At 41.4% G+C, this 15,924-nt stretch overlaps 2 protein-coding genes across 3 annotated transcripts in view; one reads left to right on the plus strand and one right to left on the minus strand.

Moving 5' to 3' along the window:
• Positions 1-15,924, minus strand: part of LOC126194740 (serine palmitoyltransferase 2) — a 419,658-nt gene that overhangs the window by 396,292 nt on the left and 7,442 nt on the right. The window lies entirely within an intron of this gene.
• The window catches only part of LOC126194739 (reticulon-1-like), a 378,195-nt gene that overhangs the window by 307,630 nt on the left and 54,641 nt on the right, over positions 1-15,924 (plus strand). Inside the window, exon 2 of one of the 2 annotated variants that reach the window (XM_049932999.1) lies at positions 12,230-12,265. The exons of the other annotated variant lie outside the window; for it this stretch is intronic. Coding sequence (XP_049788956.1) covers positions 12,230-12,265 — 36 coding nt within the window. The remainder of the gene's footprint in view (positions 1-12,229; positions 12,266-15,924) is intronic. 2 annotated transcript variants of the gene reach the window in all.

Consider the following 15,924-nt stretch of genomic DNA (forward strand, 5'->3'; position numbering starts at 1 on the left):
AGAGGAAGGAAACGCCTGTGACTTAGCTGCAGTTGGATTGTGGGACGTCGCTTCCCATGTGTTGTTCGTCACAGTACAGGATTCTGGACAGCGTCACAGTCTACCACGTTAATGCTGTCTTCATTACAAGGATAATATCAACTGTTTGTTGCTGAAATGTGACGTCTTATGTACTTTGCTTATGTTCCCACTATTATCTCCCGTATTATAGTTCAGATCAACTCAGTGCACTCAAGAATATTCCTGCCGTATTTAATGACGCTCGGGCTGATCTGCTGTGTCAGTTCGCGAACTTCGTGTACGCCGTTGTTCATGTATCTCAAAATTTTTGACTCTGCTTTTCTTGTACATGCTCAGTCAGGGGATTTATAGTTGACTGTATTGACTCATTCAGAAATAACTAAACTTTGTCATCCCTTAAGAAGTGTACAGAAATACGTACACCATTCAGCAGGTTTCATTTACAGTAGCCTTCCTGAAGAAATGAAGAAACTGACAAACACAAAGCATTCAAATCCAACTTGAAAGATTTTCCTGTGGATGCTAATGAGTTCCTCTCGCCTGTTAATAACTTCCCTATACCGTTATTCGTGTGTTCCATCACAATTATCGTGTTCTAGTAAATCTGTATTTACTTTGTTTATAAATTTTGTAATTATATATTGAGTTTGTGACAAAGTAGCATTGGCTCGCACTGTCCCTCGAAACCTGGCCCATGAATTACGGCGACATACTCCAGCGCCGGTCGTAGAGCCACTCAGCAACTGTGTTCCATAATGCTGGTGGAGGGTTCAGCAGCTGGTAGAGGCCTCGAGGCGTCCGCTCAGGTCATGTACTTCCTGCGCCAGATAAACCGAATGGCTGGTGTAATGTGCATTACGGTGGTTTCAGAGAACACGATTTGGCCTCAAGTTGGCCGGGATGTTTAGGCGGCTTTGATAATGGGTTTGGTTTTTGTCCACGTTGAAAGCCAGGCACTACTGCAGGGCCTAAGGGCTATGGGGAGAATCACGTCTTTTTTAAGGTGTTTACCAATGAGCTGGGATTTAACGCTTCCTCCGAAGTTCGCAGAGAGGTTTCGTTAGCGAGAACCAAAACTGTGTAGATAAGTATCCTGGTTAATTTCATGTTTCCTACAGAAATCGACAGACACGTCCACACATTCATCTAGAAAACCATGGCATATCTGAACAGGTATGTGATCGCACTTCGAAGGCTTTTTGACGCCAGCGCCCACCTTTGAGGGGAAGGCTTCGGACACGGCCAACAGTTTCGATTAAATGGACGGAATCGATATGTAATTGAGCATTTTCATCGTGTGTATCCGTAAACCTCAATTTTCGTGGAAGTCAAGGAAGGATAGTTCAGACTGCCGCTTCGTGTACCTACAAGGTAAACGCGGTACAACGAAAGCGACGCTGGCGTAGTGACTGAGGTATCTGGCAGAGGAGGAGAGAACCTGTATTCCTTCCCAAATTGGTAGGAGTAGGGAGTGTTACTAAGGTAAGTAAAGGAATAATTAGGTAGGCGAAGAGATTTCTCAAAGAACTTGGATTAGTAAAGAAGTAAAACTTCATTCATGGTCGCCTTACAACGGTTCTCACACTTTCCTTCGAACAAGCACGTGAAAGACACTTGTCATGAAGCTTACTAAGCAAATATACTCGCGCCAAGAAAAATATCTGATGAATATAATCTCCTCGCAATTACCTTCAGAAAGAAGGTTCGACGGGAAACAGACTTGGTTTACATTTAAAATACTTCTTTTCCGGAATTTAGTACTGATGCGTACCACGCATACGATGACCTAGCCACTATCGGTGCTGCAGTTGATCATGACTCACGCCACGAGTCGTTCCATCCGCTCGGTTGGGTCATTTCCGCCACGTTTCCAACTGCACATGGCAATTTTGAAGCCTCGAAATAGAGCTGTCCCACGCCCATCTGGAGAGAAGCGTCGCGTGATCGGCTGTCGGTGGTCCCTCGTTAAAAGAATTCGCAGCAGTCTTCCTCGGAATTTTTTCAAACAACGAGGCTACACATTTTATTGCTTTACAAATCCAACTCGTTTGAGAAATTTGCCTACTTTGTTTCTTATTCATTTAATTATTAAACCCCCTATTCCTAGCAGTTTAGATTCGGAAAATAGAAATGTAAAAAATCTGCAGAATGCCTTTGGGAATCGAGCAGTCTCTGCTCCCCGCCCAGATGTCTCGGTTGCGACGGCAGCGGCAGTTGCAGAAGTTTCTTTTGCCGATTTATAGGAGAATATGCTGATAAATGCTCAATTTTCGATTACCTATCTATCCCGTCAACTTTGAGTCGATTTCGAGTTACGAACTTCAGGGCTGGTTTTCTAAAAAATGAGGTGGATGTCGGGCCAAAATATCTTAGTCTTTCGTTTTAGGTTTCACGTATGGGACTTGTCAGACAGATTAGCCGCGTCTGATGCCTTCCTCTTCTTAGTGACAGAGATTGCACACAAGGGAATTAAGGGGTCTCCCCGACCACTAACGTGCTCTTTGCCGTATGTTGTCATACTGAAACTTACTGCCGCCAAGAGTTCTTTAGGGTGGTCGTAATAAGGGGAAGCAGTTCTACGAATGAAGGTCAGGGGAGTACGATGGTTGCGGAAGTCGCTCAAACTTCAGGCATGTGGCAGTTGAAACTGTTAGATGGGCCAGAAGGCGGCCGTGCAGTGAAATATTGCAGTGGAGATTTTGGATGGACTAATTAGTAGAGTGTGGGTTTGATAAAAACCGGTTTGCCGTTGTGTGATATGGTAGTAAGTGACCGTCGTGATACGTAATACTGCATGCTGACGCCATACTCAAAGGCAGTTGCAACAATTATGCATGTAATAAGTTGTTGAAAGTCGTTTGTCGTGGAAAAACTGGCGACTTCGAACATCATTATGTTTTCCGCAAACAAAGTTGTATTTCACAAATGTTATTGTCTTCATAATGTTAACCACGTATAGTTAGCGGAAGATGTAGAAACGATATTCCGAAACGAATACGTATAGCGTAAGTCAAACGTTCGAATTAGAATAGAGACCCCACGAACACAAATTTGCTGTGGCAGGTATGAAATATAAACTCCGTTACTCGCTCGTTACACTTGAAGGACAGATGTTGAATGGGCCGAAACGAGCCGCCGCATAACAGCGTAGTTGCCTTCAACTTCGAAAGAAGGTAGATGAGGTCCCTAGCGCAACTTATAACATCGTCGAAAATCAGTGCGGACGGGAGAGCTTGGTACACCCTGTTAAAAAACGGAAAAATGGAGGCGGTACATTTGGAGAGCGATCCGCCTTCACCAACATGCATAAGCAGTTCATTAATAGTTTAAAGCTAATAATAAAAAAAAATTGCATGGTGCGAGATTCTATCCGGCGACCTTCGGATTATGAACCCCAGCGCTTACCGCTGCGCCACGACGCTGTAGAAAATCATTAATCGTAGAGAGTATTTCACCGCAACGGTCTCTTTTTACTGTCGATTTTCTCGACAACGGCTGAGAAGTGAATCTTGGTGCTTTGCCACATTACACCTCTGGCCATGAGCTTTTTATTATGCGCAGTATGAATCGAATCTGAATTTCACAATTGGCGGCCTCCCCTTGTCAGATATTATCGCAATTTCTTTCGTTTGTGTGAGGAATGGTGCCAATCGTTACTCGCTCCCTCATTTTTGGTTGATGGTATTGGATCCAAAAATAGTCCCTGACACAGATTCTTGGTAATTAAAGAATGTGCAGAACTTTGTGTTCATCATTTTCGTAGCAGCTGCATACAAATGTGCAGAATGCAAAAGGGCTTTCTCTTTTGAACTACTTTAAATACTTGGACATTTGAAATCTGGAACATTACCGGCCGAGACACTCGTATTCGTGTAATTGGAGCACATTATGCACGATGTGTTGATGAACCAGGACTTGGGTTTACAATTACCGTGATGTTATCATGTATCAATTGGCAGATTATCATCACGATGCTTGAAATGGTAGCATCGTTTCCCGCAGTACCAATGCGATGTGCCTGATACGCTCCCTAGCTGACGAGACAGGGAGGTTAACAAGTCACGGACTGAATCCGCGCATTGGATTAACGACCATTGGTCTGGTAGGCGGGCCAGCATGGGTGTGTTCATAGGGTTGTTCACGCTCGTTTAGGGTAATTGCTGGCTTGCCCCAGATGTTCACAATAATTTAAACTTTGGTACAAAATGCAAAACATAAAAGAAATATTTTTCTTTTTATAGTGATTGAACAATATTCTTCAAATAGTTTTTCGTATTATAAAACATTTCGCATATGCACATTAAATTTTGATTTTCATGCGGTTAGTAATAAATATTTTTCGTACAAAATGATTAAATATTAGTCTCCATTTGAAAGTAATTACGGAATTGAAATAAAAATAAATCAGAACAGCAATATGCAGTTAACGAGGGGAAGGTTTAAATCGCGAAATGTATTATACTTAAATGCTCCAAAATCTTAAAAGGCCGATTATTTAGAGCTCAATTTCCTCATACTTCAGGAAGTTGATGTCCGAGCATTGTCTTGTTCGTGGGCTCGGAAGGCGTCGGATCGTGAAGGTGCTTGCTGAATTTGGTTTGACTGACGGTCATGCAAGACAAGTGCTGCGATGGAAGAGGATGATTGTTTTAAGGGAAAAGCTCATGACTCTGATTAGATACTAAACTGGGGATACAGACCACCTCAGATGAGGGTTCGCTGTTCATAAAAAAAAAGGTTTGTAGGGGGGGGGGGTGGAGAAAATAGACAGATCAAGTTGTGTTTAGACAGTGGATTGATGATTTCTCAATTCTAATAGTGTAATCCACATAATACTATGCCAAGGACTTGCTTCCCCCCCCCCCCCTTCCCCAAGTACTTTCCGAATACATAGCTTCAAAAGCATATCTAAAATTACGAAATTAGGAAGCTGTCAAAGCTCAAAGTAAAAACGTATGTATCATGGTAAATTATTCCTTTATAGGTTATTACTTACAAATTCCTCGTCCTGTCCCACCACACCCCACCAGATGCATTTGGTGGCGCTGGATTAAGGAGAACTTCTAGAAATAAGAAAGCCATATCTGAACGTCAAAAAGTAAGAAACATCTGAACCAAAAAGAAATCCTGATCCCTTGTGCTCCCTGATGTAGAGGTTAAACTGTATTGGTAGAATGATTTCTCAGCTGCATGTGCACGGTATCTTCTAACGACAATCGCACGTTGTCTGTCAGAAATAAAAATTTCGAACAATAAGCACAGTAGTATGGAAAATAGAATGTCGGCGGAATATTTTTGGTGATGGAGATAATGTAAAATTTCCTCAAGTTGTGTAATACCAGGTGTGATACTTAGCTCATGACCTGGTACGCGATATCTTGTGTTGTAGTGGCACACAATTCCAGATGACAGTATCTGTTTCAGTTAAAGTTGCTCATCCTGCATGACCCAAGACTGTGCTTGCTCGATCCAGATTACTTTCGTTGACTCTCCTTAGTCGCACTGTAACACCGAAATGCGCAAAGAAATTAACATCGTGTGCATTATGCTGACGACGTATTGCTATCTTAGAAATAATGCCTGGATACGTATGTCCCAGTCCCTTTGACGTTTGGGAAGAAAATTCATTGAAGGTACAAAAAATCCATTAGGACTATAAAATTTTCTCTGGCTCTGGGAAACTTAAAAGCAACTTAAATGAAGAAAAACCTATCAACTGAGAATTTGCTTAGTTTTCTAACGCCTGAAGACCTTCTACGGCATGAGCACACTGTTTTGCAATAATGTTGGCGTACAGGTTTCGGTGCGCCATGCTATAACTGCATTTTACATACTAACAATAGGGCATCCCCATGTTTGACATACATTGAAGAGAACGTTCTGAATGCGTAAAATTTGTAACTGGTGTCAAAGGGAAACGTAAAGCCGTCGTTACAGGGACAGTGCATTCGAACGTCAACGTAGAGCGTGCCTAGTTCCTGATACCACAGCGTGGAAAAAGCACGCTGCGGAATCTTAGCAAATGTGCTGAGAAATATCAAGCATGTCAGGTATCCTGAACGCGCAATTGTACGTAGACGAATGGGGTCTAAAAACACCACCTACGTCACGTGCAAACAATATCTTTCCAGTACTAATTTACAATATTGGGAGACACTGTATTGGATTTCAGTTGAAGTCCATGTTTGGTGGGTATTATGATACGAGTGTCCTCGTTTCTGAAGAAGAGAAATTTAACATCGAGTATAGATTTGACAGGAAGTCGTTTCTGAAAGTATTTGTATGGAGTGTAGCCATGTATGGAAGTGAAACATGGACGATAAATAGTTTACACAAGAAGAGAATAGAAGCTTTCGAAATGTGGTGCTACAGAAGAATGCTTAAGATAGATGGGTAGATCACATAACTAATGAGGAGGTATTGAATAGAACTGGAGAGAAGAGAAATTTGTGGCACAACTTGACTAGAAGAAGGGATCGGTTGGTAGGGCATATTCTGAGGCATCAAGGGATCACCAATTTGGTACTGGAGGACAGCGTGGAGGGTAAAAATCGTAGAGGGAGACAGAGATGAATACACTAAGCAGGTTCGGAAGGATGTACGTTGCAGTAGGTACTGGGAGATGAAGCAGCTTGCACAGGATAGACTAGCATGGAGAGCTGCATCAAACCAGTCTCAGGACTGAAGACCACAACAACAAGAACATATGCCGTCCAAAACACCAGCACATTGGCGTGTCAGAAACACGTTGTTGGTGCTATGTTGTGTAATAATACGCGGGAAATGTTTGTGGTTAAGAATTTTAATATGAAAAATCGCGTGTTCTGTAAACACGCCTAGGGCCCGCTCTAGGGCCGGACATTACGGACTTCGTCGGGGCGGCATTTTGGGTGTGAATGGAAAACATATTTAAAGCCGAACCAAATCTTACAACAATTTTTACATCGTGATGACCGTTGGTTCGGCTAGTCGGCAGAACTCGGTCGCTTCGCTATGCTGTCCAAACAAAGGAGTTCGGTCTGCTGCGAGGAGTATCGTAGGAAGACTCCCTCCGGCATTGTGGCGAAATCTTTTGTCGTCTCCGGGCCGCGAACTCCTTTTACTACCTGAGCTGGGAACCGATGTTTCTAGTTAGGCTTTTGTATTCCCGCATACCAGCTACTTCCTTATCCTCACCGACCCGCCCCCTCCACTAAGCAATAATAGTAGTGTCTAGGATTTCGTAAATCAGAAATATACTTTATTATAATGTGTGGATCATGACTGCAAACCCCCCCCCCCCCCGCGCGCTTGACGATGGGCGGCATTATAACTCTTATCGTCCAGGGCGGCTTAATGCTACAGCGGGCAGTAACATACCTTCAAGGCGTTGGCACGTTGAAGATCCGTCAGGAAGTGTTCTTCGTGCGGTGTACTGTAATTAGCAGTTAATAACATATCGGCGATTAAAGCCTGCAGGACATAACATAGAATAATAGACGTAACGTTACGTAATTGATGATGTGTGCAGGAGGGTGTAGCTCGTTCGCGTCTCGCTAATTTCAAGAATTTTTTTTATTCACCATCGCGTTTTCTGCTTTTGGGGACACCGCCTTAGTAGAAGTTAGTTCCGTAATATCCGATGTGATGTAAATACAAGTGCACTCTAAGTATTGTTTGTTGGGTTGGCTTTATGTGAAAAAGAGCTTTCATTACATGCTTTAAGCTATTTCGCACTTCGTTTAAAGTCTGGTGTTTCACATGTTCCTAAGATTCTGCTATTGTATAGAAGCAGTGGTAAAGTAAGAATGACCTTAGGGTATTACTGAAAAGTGTAAATGATGTAATAATTAACTTCTGTGGAAGATTATAGTAAATTTTATCGTGCTGTTTGCAATGGATCTTCTAATAAGCTGAATGTCCGTACAGACTGGACATGGAACTTTCGTTTTGCCTTACATCATGTTCTTACTTGCGTTTCCTAGAGACGGAACAAAACGACTGTCATATGGACGAGGGATTAAATGTGCGTTTTAATAGCGTAAACATGGGAATTTTACAGCCGTCCATTTCGTAAACAAATTGTGCGATTTGGTAGCCAGGTACAGCCAACCGCCGCTGCAGCGCGCTGCGGTCTCGTTCATAGGGTGAGGCACACGTACAGAAGCACGTTGAAGATAGCGCTTTAAATGCCACGGCCCGTGTGACGTCTTTACCAAACTCTTCGTTGTCAAGTATACAGGGTGTTACAAAAAGGTACGGCCAAACTTTCAGGAAACATTCCTCACACACAAAGAAAAGATGTTGTGTGGACATGTGTCCGGAAACGCTTAATTTCCATGTTAGAGCTCATTTTAGTTTCGTCAGTATGTACTGTACTTCCTCGATTCACCGCCATGATTTCGTACGGGATACTCTGCCTGTGCTGCTAGAACATGTGCCTTTACAAGCACGACACAACATGTGGTTCATGCACGATGGAGCTCCTGCACATTTCAGTCGAAATGTTCGTACGCTTCTCAAAAACAGATTCGGTGACCGATGTATTGGTAGAGGTGTATCAATTCCATGGCCTCCACGCTCTCCTGACCTCAACCCTCTTGACTTTCATTTATGGGGGCATTTGAAAGCTCTTGTCTACGCAACCCCGGTACCAAATGTAGAGACTCTTCGTGCTCGTATTGTGGACGGCTGTGATACAATACGCCATTCTCCAGGGCTGCATCAGCGCATCAGGGATTCCATGCGACGGAGGGTGGATGCATGTATCCTCACTAACGGAGGACATTGTGAACATTTCCTGTTACAAAGTGTTTGAAGTCACGCTGGTATGTTCTGTTGCTGTGTTTCTATTCCATTATTAATGTGATTTGAAGAGAAGTAATAAAATGAGCTCTAACATGGAAAGTAAGCGTTTCCGGACACATGTCCACATAAGATATTTTCTTTCTTTGTATGTGAGGAATGTTTCCTGAAAGTTTGGCCGTACCTTTTTGTAACACCCTGTATACAATGAGGCCTGTCAGTTGTTCAGCACCCAATACAAAACACTCCCTAGCTAGTAAGTTTGGTCGATACTTAGCGTTCGTTTCGAATGCCACTTGGCAAGTTCACTGGCTGCTGGGCCTGTGAGAACAGATATTTTGTACCTGTTACTAAAGAAAGAAGCCATTTGAATCCGAAACTGACGCCACTGCATTGTCAGACTCAAGAACTTACGACACGAAAAAGTGTGGAGTGAAAGGCCTAACTTCCTATCGTTAAACTAAAGTTAACTTGTATATTCGTAGAGAAATAAATGACTCACGTGCAGGGACGACAGCGAATATTGATAGGCCCTGGCACAGTGATCTTGTCTTGTTTGATGAGAGTATTAGTGAGAAATCGTTAAAAGAGAAAGTCGGTAGGGATGGAAAGTAGCAAGGTGTGGTCATTAATTTTTATAGACTGTGTAGCCATGCTCTACAGTGTTTTATTACCTGCACTCGATTTTTCACTATTTTCACATATTGGTTTGAGAACACTGTATTTCAGAATGTGTTGTTGTGGACACACACACACACTCTCTCTCTCTCTCTCTCTCTCTCTCTCTCTCTCTCTCTCTCTCTCTCTCTCTCTCATATATATATATATCTCCTTCGCGTAGCATGCAGAGAGCTTCTCAAAGGTATGTATTTTTAAGCGTTCCTAAGAGAAGTAACGAATTTTTTTATCGATATGAGATATTACGTGCAGCAGGTTATGAGAGGTATTTTTCGTAGTTTTTATAAGGCATGACGAACGGTTTTGCTGCTCTCCGGCGCTTACTGTTTTTAGAGGTGTTCATCAGCCACTCCAGTTGTGTTTCGGAAAGCAACGGAGCAAAAACTTAAACTATTCACGTGCATCGCGACCGCAGGGAGTGAAAATCAATGGGACTGCGGCTGTAGCCACTGCAGCCAACGTTACTGCTACCTGACAGTTTGATGTAATGCAGCAGAGTTCGTTACTTATGGCACATCAGTGTGGGATTCTGTTATAACACAGCTGAAAATTAAGCGGACACATTTCTAAGTGTCGCTTTTGTCGTACTGTCGAATGTAGCTGGTCTTTATTCCTTAACAAAATAACGAATCAGTTGCCACCATTCGCGCGAATAGTCGTTCTAATAGCTTATTTTAAATTTCATTTCGAAACCACATTAGTTTGTTGGAATAATTCAATTTCATACTACAATATGCTGCCAGATCAAATATTTTGTACTGAAGCGTGACTCGAATACTGAATCGTGTTTACTTACTGAATGAGCTATACATGCATGCCTCTCAACCCGAGTTCACAGCTTCACTTCCACCAGTAGGACAGGTCGGCAGTTATGCCTGGGTAGCTCATTCGACTAGAGCATTACCTGTGAAAAGCAAACTTCCTGGTGCAAGTCGCGGTCTGGTCACAGTTGCGAAGTTTCAAAACATAGCGAACACTGCTGAAGAGTGAATGTGTCAGAATGATGATTTCATATTGTTGAACACAACCTGGAAGATGTTACCGATCAGACAGTAGATGTCTTAAGTTCATCGACCAAGGTGGTCGTGCATAGTTTGTCATGATCGGCCGCATATTAATTGGTCGTATTCGTTGATTGAATTAAACGTAGCCAATGAAATGCCTGAGAGCAATGATTGATAGCCTTCCTCGATTAACATTTCAAATAAATAAAAACTTTGCAAATATGAGAAGACATTCTGATTGGCACATGAGGTAAAATAATTGCAAGTTACATGACGCAGCTGATGAAATACAGAACAGAATTTTTGTGGGAGTGATTTCACTCTAAGACCCACTGAACTGATATTTTACATAGCTTGGTCTTATTGTTCCATCTAGGCAATATTTTGCCCATTTCTTATGCCGTAATTTTATAAGTAGAGCGCAAACACTTCCTTACTCTTCATAATAAACTATTGAGCATCCATAAATTGCACGTACGCGCGAACAAATCTCGCCCGATGTCCAAAATACTACGCTGTTAAGTTTTGGAACGATTTGAAGTTGGCCGATTGAAAAATTTTTCGAGGGCGTTTTTCCTTAGTCAACTTGGGACTATGGTTCCCATCGCTGCTGAACAGTTGTTCACGTTTTTAGTTTATAGTATAAATACCGTCACTTCTGTATGAGCTTGTTACGCTCTTTAACCATGGCATGTTTTCGGAGGTTTGTTTTCAATTTGGAGTAGTTCTCTTTCCTGGTCGAAGTAAGACGACCATATTGGTTCACGGCGTTCTACGTAATTTTAATGTTTTCTGCTTAGCATATAAGGGGCTGCCAAGTAAAACTGTAGTTGGTGGTGCACAGAGTTTGTGCTTCTTTCTTGCTGTGTCGTTTACGTTAGTAAGGAGTGTCTTGGATGAAGTTATTGTTTAGGAAGTGTAGATGACTAAGATGGACGTGGCCGAGGTGAGCTACAATGGCATGGTTACAAATTGTGAATGTTACTGCTGGTTGCACTCCTAGAATTGAGTCGTCTGTTTCGTTGAACAACTCGCCGACAAGAAAAAATGCCTCACACACATACTGGTTTTATCTCTAAAGATTTACTCACCCACCGCTGAGTCAGCACTATTGTTTCACAGGGCATTGATAAGTGTTAGATACTCTGTACCCTACAAATTATCGCTTTGTTCATGGACATTCACCTAGTTTCTGGTATACGGTTGTCCTGGTGCAGATATGTCAAAGTTAAAATTTCCTCCATCTGTTTCTCCAAATCGTGAGCATGTGACCAGATTATGGATACAGTAATTCTACTGTTGTGGGATCAGTTATACTTGGGATGTGTAGTGAAATAAGCCGTGTGCTATTCTAGATCATTTAAAAACACCTGTTGTAAATGTAATGATGTGTGTTTAGAAGTAAGTTTGCAGGGCATTTAACTGAGAGTACTTTAGTCTTCTTTCAAATTGGCTCTTTAATATTGTAAATAAACGTCTGTATATATGCTATGCATGATTATTTTCGTGTGCATTTGAGGCTAAAAGCTTTTAATACTAAAACTGCTTTATCCTGTTGTGTTGAATACACTGAGGGGACTACTTACTTAGAACGGTGAAACTGGATAAATTGTGCTCATGAGACACTGTTGAAGTATTCGATAGTGCCCTCAGTGTATTCCCGTAGATGCAACTAATTCTCCTTTTAATCTTTCTGTATCATAAAATCTTTTCGCTAACAGTTATCTTCACTTCTCTTCCAGACGCATGGTTTAAGCCAGACAGACTTCATCCAAAAGGTAATGTAATAAAGTAACATACATTGTCTTGGACTTGCTTTCCAGTGTCGTTAACTATAAAGTTTTGTTGTAACATACTTAAACTACCGTAACACCTACTGATTTCAAATTTAGTTATTTTACTGGTGCGTTGCAATTTTAATAGTTTAACTATTTTATTATTTTAGTGATGGAAATGAACTTACTAATAAGCATGTTACACACATCACCGCCTACATTATTTCGTATTTTGGTTTGGTAATAAAATAGCTTCTTCAGCTTTTGTGTTGTCACATTTCAAGATAACCTTGTTTGTTAATTTTTTAAGTGACGACAGTAACACGTGAATTTATTACTGAAGCTATAGTAGTGATATGATACACAAATAGAACACAGTATTCGGAACTTTTCCCAGTACTGATGCTGGAAGAAAATATGGACGTTAATAATTTAATATGTTAAAAAGTGAAAGATAATTTTAAATAGTTGGCCAGCATTATCGTTCCGAACTTCAGTACCAATTGTTCCCAAATCTTTCCAGAAAACAGCAGCTTAAATTTTAAGTAACTTAGTTCATAGTATCCTCGTATAGGAAGGCAGTTGTCTTAAAGAGGAAAGCTTATTAATCTGAAAAACTTTCGTTGGCCGTCATTTTGTTTATTATTAAAGATTCTTCCCCCTCTGTGCTTTGAATATTCTCGTAAGTCCAGCTTCTGTGCCTGATTTCTTCCATGTACTCTGTCAATTCTCCAGTCAACCAAAAACATGTTTCTAGTTCACTATCACGTTCTTAATGTAAATTTTTGAGCTTTGCTCATGCTGTATCTCACGTTGCAGACCACAGGTGAGCCCCATAAACAAATAAAATTGTAAAATATGTAAAGTTGTGCAATTTTGAAGACAAAAGGGTGGGTACTGGTTAAAAACAAGCTACCATATCTGGAACATTTCAGGCGTCAACGCGCTGCTACTTAACGAAATGGCTGTTTGTTGATAAGTCAGCGCATACAATTATCTGACACTACACAGTACGAATTGCTTGTTATTACTCCGAAATGTTACTCATTTGTTAATGCATTCACAGCACACTTGCCTGTGAGGAAAAGGCATCTAACGTCGAGGAGTAACTGGAGGAAAGACGTGCTAAGCTACCCTGTAAATTTACGGTTCGTGCAGTACCAATCAATACATGTAAACTGTTTGTAGATCGCGGAGAACTCAGATCTAAAGGTAGGCAAGTTGTAGTTGCTCAGTGTGCTAACAGATGGCGCGAACGGCACCGATGGGCGAGAGCTTCACAGTAATGCCGTAAAAAGCACCAGCGCTCTTACTTCGGTATTTCAGTTAACGTAGTTACTCTAAAATACTCAGTATTCCTCACTGTTTGATAGAATGTCGTAAAAGTGGACAGGTAGAATGTGTAACAATGGACTTTTATAACGGAATACATTAAGAAACATTCTCCGGAGCTTGCAAAGCATACTCGCGGAAAATTTGTGTACTATTATTCCAATAAAACAGACTTACCTTTTATAAAAGTTACCAAGAAAATACGTTCCTGAAACTCCCTCGGTAGCAAGAATGACACGTTCTAGTCGAGGATTTTGTGTTACATTGTCGTTCCGAGATAACATACAGCCCGTCGTTATGTAGAGATTGTCCGCGCGCACATGTTGCACTGAAATGGAACTATGTGCGTGAGTGACTGAACAAGTTACCAGCCACGTACGCAGATCACGATTTACTCTGGAAAACTGCAGTTACCAGGTTACGATACGAACTGGTTTTCTCTCCTCCCGATCCCCCGTCGCTCCCTCCTCCTGGTCTCCGCGGCAACATTTGAGACTGCCAACGTATGCATGTGACAGTTTAGAAGAACGGCAAGAATTAAAATATACTCTCATATCCAGAACCTATGCCAACCGTCGTTCTGACCTGAATATGCGGATGCGCTGTATACATCAAACGGCTTCATTTGGTTCGAGTAACAACCACATCTGGTGATAAGATTGTAGGTGCATTACAAAGAAATCACTAGTAGTATAAGCTTGAATGGGGAATTACTGAACTGCCCTTTATTATTCATTACAGAAATTGCCAAAGTTCAGTTTTATTGTTGTACTCAGTAGTTGTATGAAAGTTACATTGAACAAAGCGGTTCCGTTGTCACTTTTTTGGCTTGCTTTTGTCAAAACACGAAGCAAACGTCGGTCATCAGTTTTTGTGAATACAACGCCCTTTGCCATGGTAAATGACGCAGATAATGGAGTGGGGCAGAAATTTAGCATTTCCCAACCAGGTTACTTAATATGTACATTTAGCAAGCGTTAAAGGAAACATAGTAGTAGTAGTTTGAAAAAGAAATTGCAGGAGCAAAAGAGGTTTGCTGAAACGGTAAATCTGTCACAGACGGCAGTGGACTTAAAAGAGCAGTTAAAGGGAATGAATAGTGTCTTGAAAAGAAATTAAGACAAATATCAACAGAAAAGGTTTAATGGAATGTAGTGAATTTCGAACTCGAACCCGGATTTCCCGCTTATCGCGAGCTTTGGGTCGGTCCGGGATGCGTGAACGGATAGTCGTAGTGGTAAAGGCGATTACTGGCGATAAGCGGGACATCCGGGTTCGAGTCCCAGTCCGATACAAATTCTCAAATGTTATGGCGAGCGACTAACATGTACTATGTTCATACCTAGCTAGACTGCTATAGAATACGTGTTTTACGGTCCAGAATCGAATCGGCGAAAAAAATAACGTAATGGGAAGCTTGACTTCCAAAAAAGGCAGTACTTCACATGGCAAATCTGAAAACGAGTAGTAATTAACTTCGGTGATTGCGGGAAGTGGGAGAGCTGGAAATTGTAGAGGGGAAACGAAGGCTTTACTGCAGTAAGTTGGTTCAAATGTATGTAGGTTGGAGTAGTTACAGAGGTGAAGCGGTTGTTGGCACGGGATGCACTAGCACAAAGAGCTGCATAAAGCCAGTCTACCGACTTGCTACTACTGCTGATACAAGTTGTAATGCTCTTGCCCTTCTCCGTACTGAAAACTAAGATTTCCATTTCGAAAAACGTATTCAGTCTTGCATTCGGAAGATGCAGCTATAGTTAAATTTTCAGGAGCACAGGAGCTCTAATATATAAATAAGTTGCGGTAGCCGTCCAGCATTCTTTCTGCAAAAAAAAGTTGATTTCTACTGTTTGGTTCGTTGACTTTTATTTGAAACATTTTTACACAGTAGAAGTACATTATTTCTATCTGAACATGAATTATGAGTGAGTGTTCCCCCAGCAATTCGCCTCAATCTATCATCTACTATAAATATTTCCGTTAGTTTTTTAACTTCAAGGTTAAACAGTTGATGAAAAAGCAGTTAATGTATTATAAACAGAAAATGCATGCGTATCCTCGAGTAGCAGGCAGTTGAATGCTCCCAGATTTCTAACAAATTCGAATCACCGTAAAATTTGCATGGCCTTCGTTCTTTCCATAGTGTTTGACTTCTTAAATGGTTTACAATAAAATGAAGTTGATATAAACGTACCACTAGTCGAGCAAATACGAGCAATCTTTACTAGGACTAAACATTTTAGTTCTACATGTCGTGTTTGTCTTGGAATGATTGTCTGACCAGGACTTCGTCGTGCGTTCTGTCTTGACTGATTCATCTATTCCGGCTG

Source organism: Schistocerca nitens, chromosome 7 (assembly GCF_023898315.1).
Source record: "Schistocerca nitens isolate TAMUIC-IGC-003100 chromosome 7, iqSchNite1.1, whole genome shotgun sequence".
NCBI classification, from domain to species: Eukaryota; Metazoa; Arthropoda; class Insecta; order Orthoptera; family Acrididae; genus Schistocerca; species Schistocerca nitens.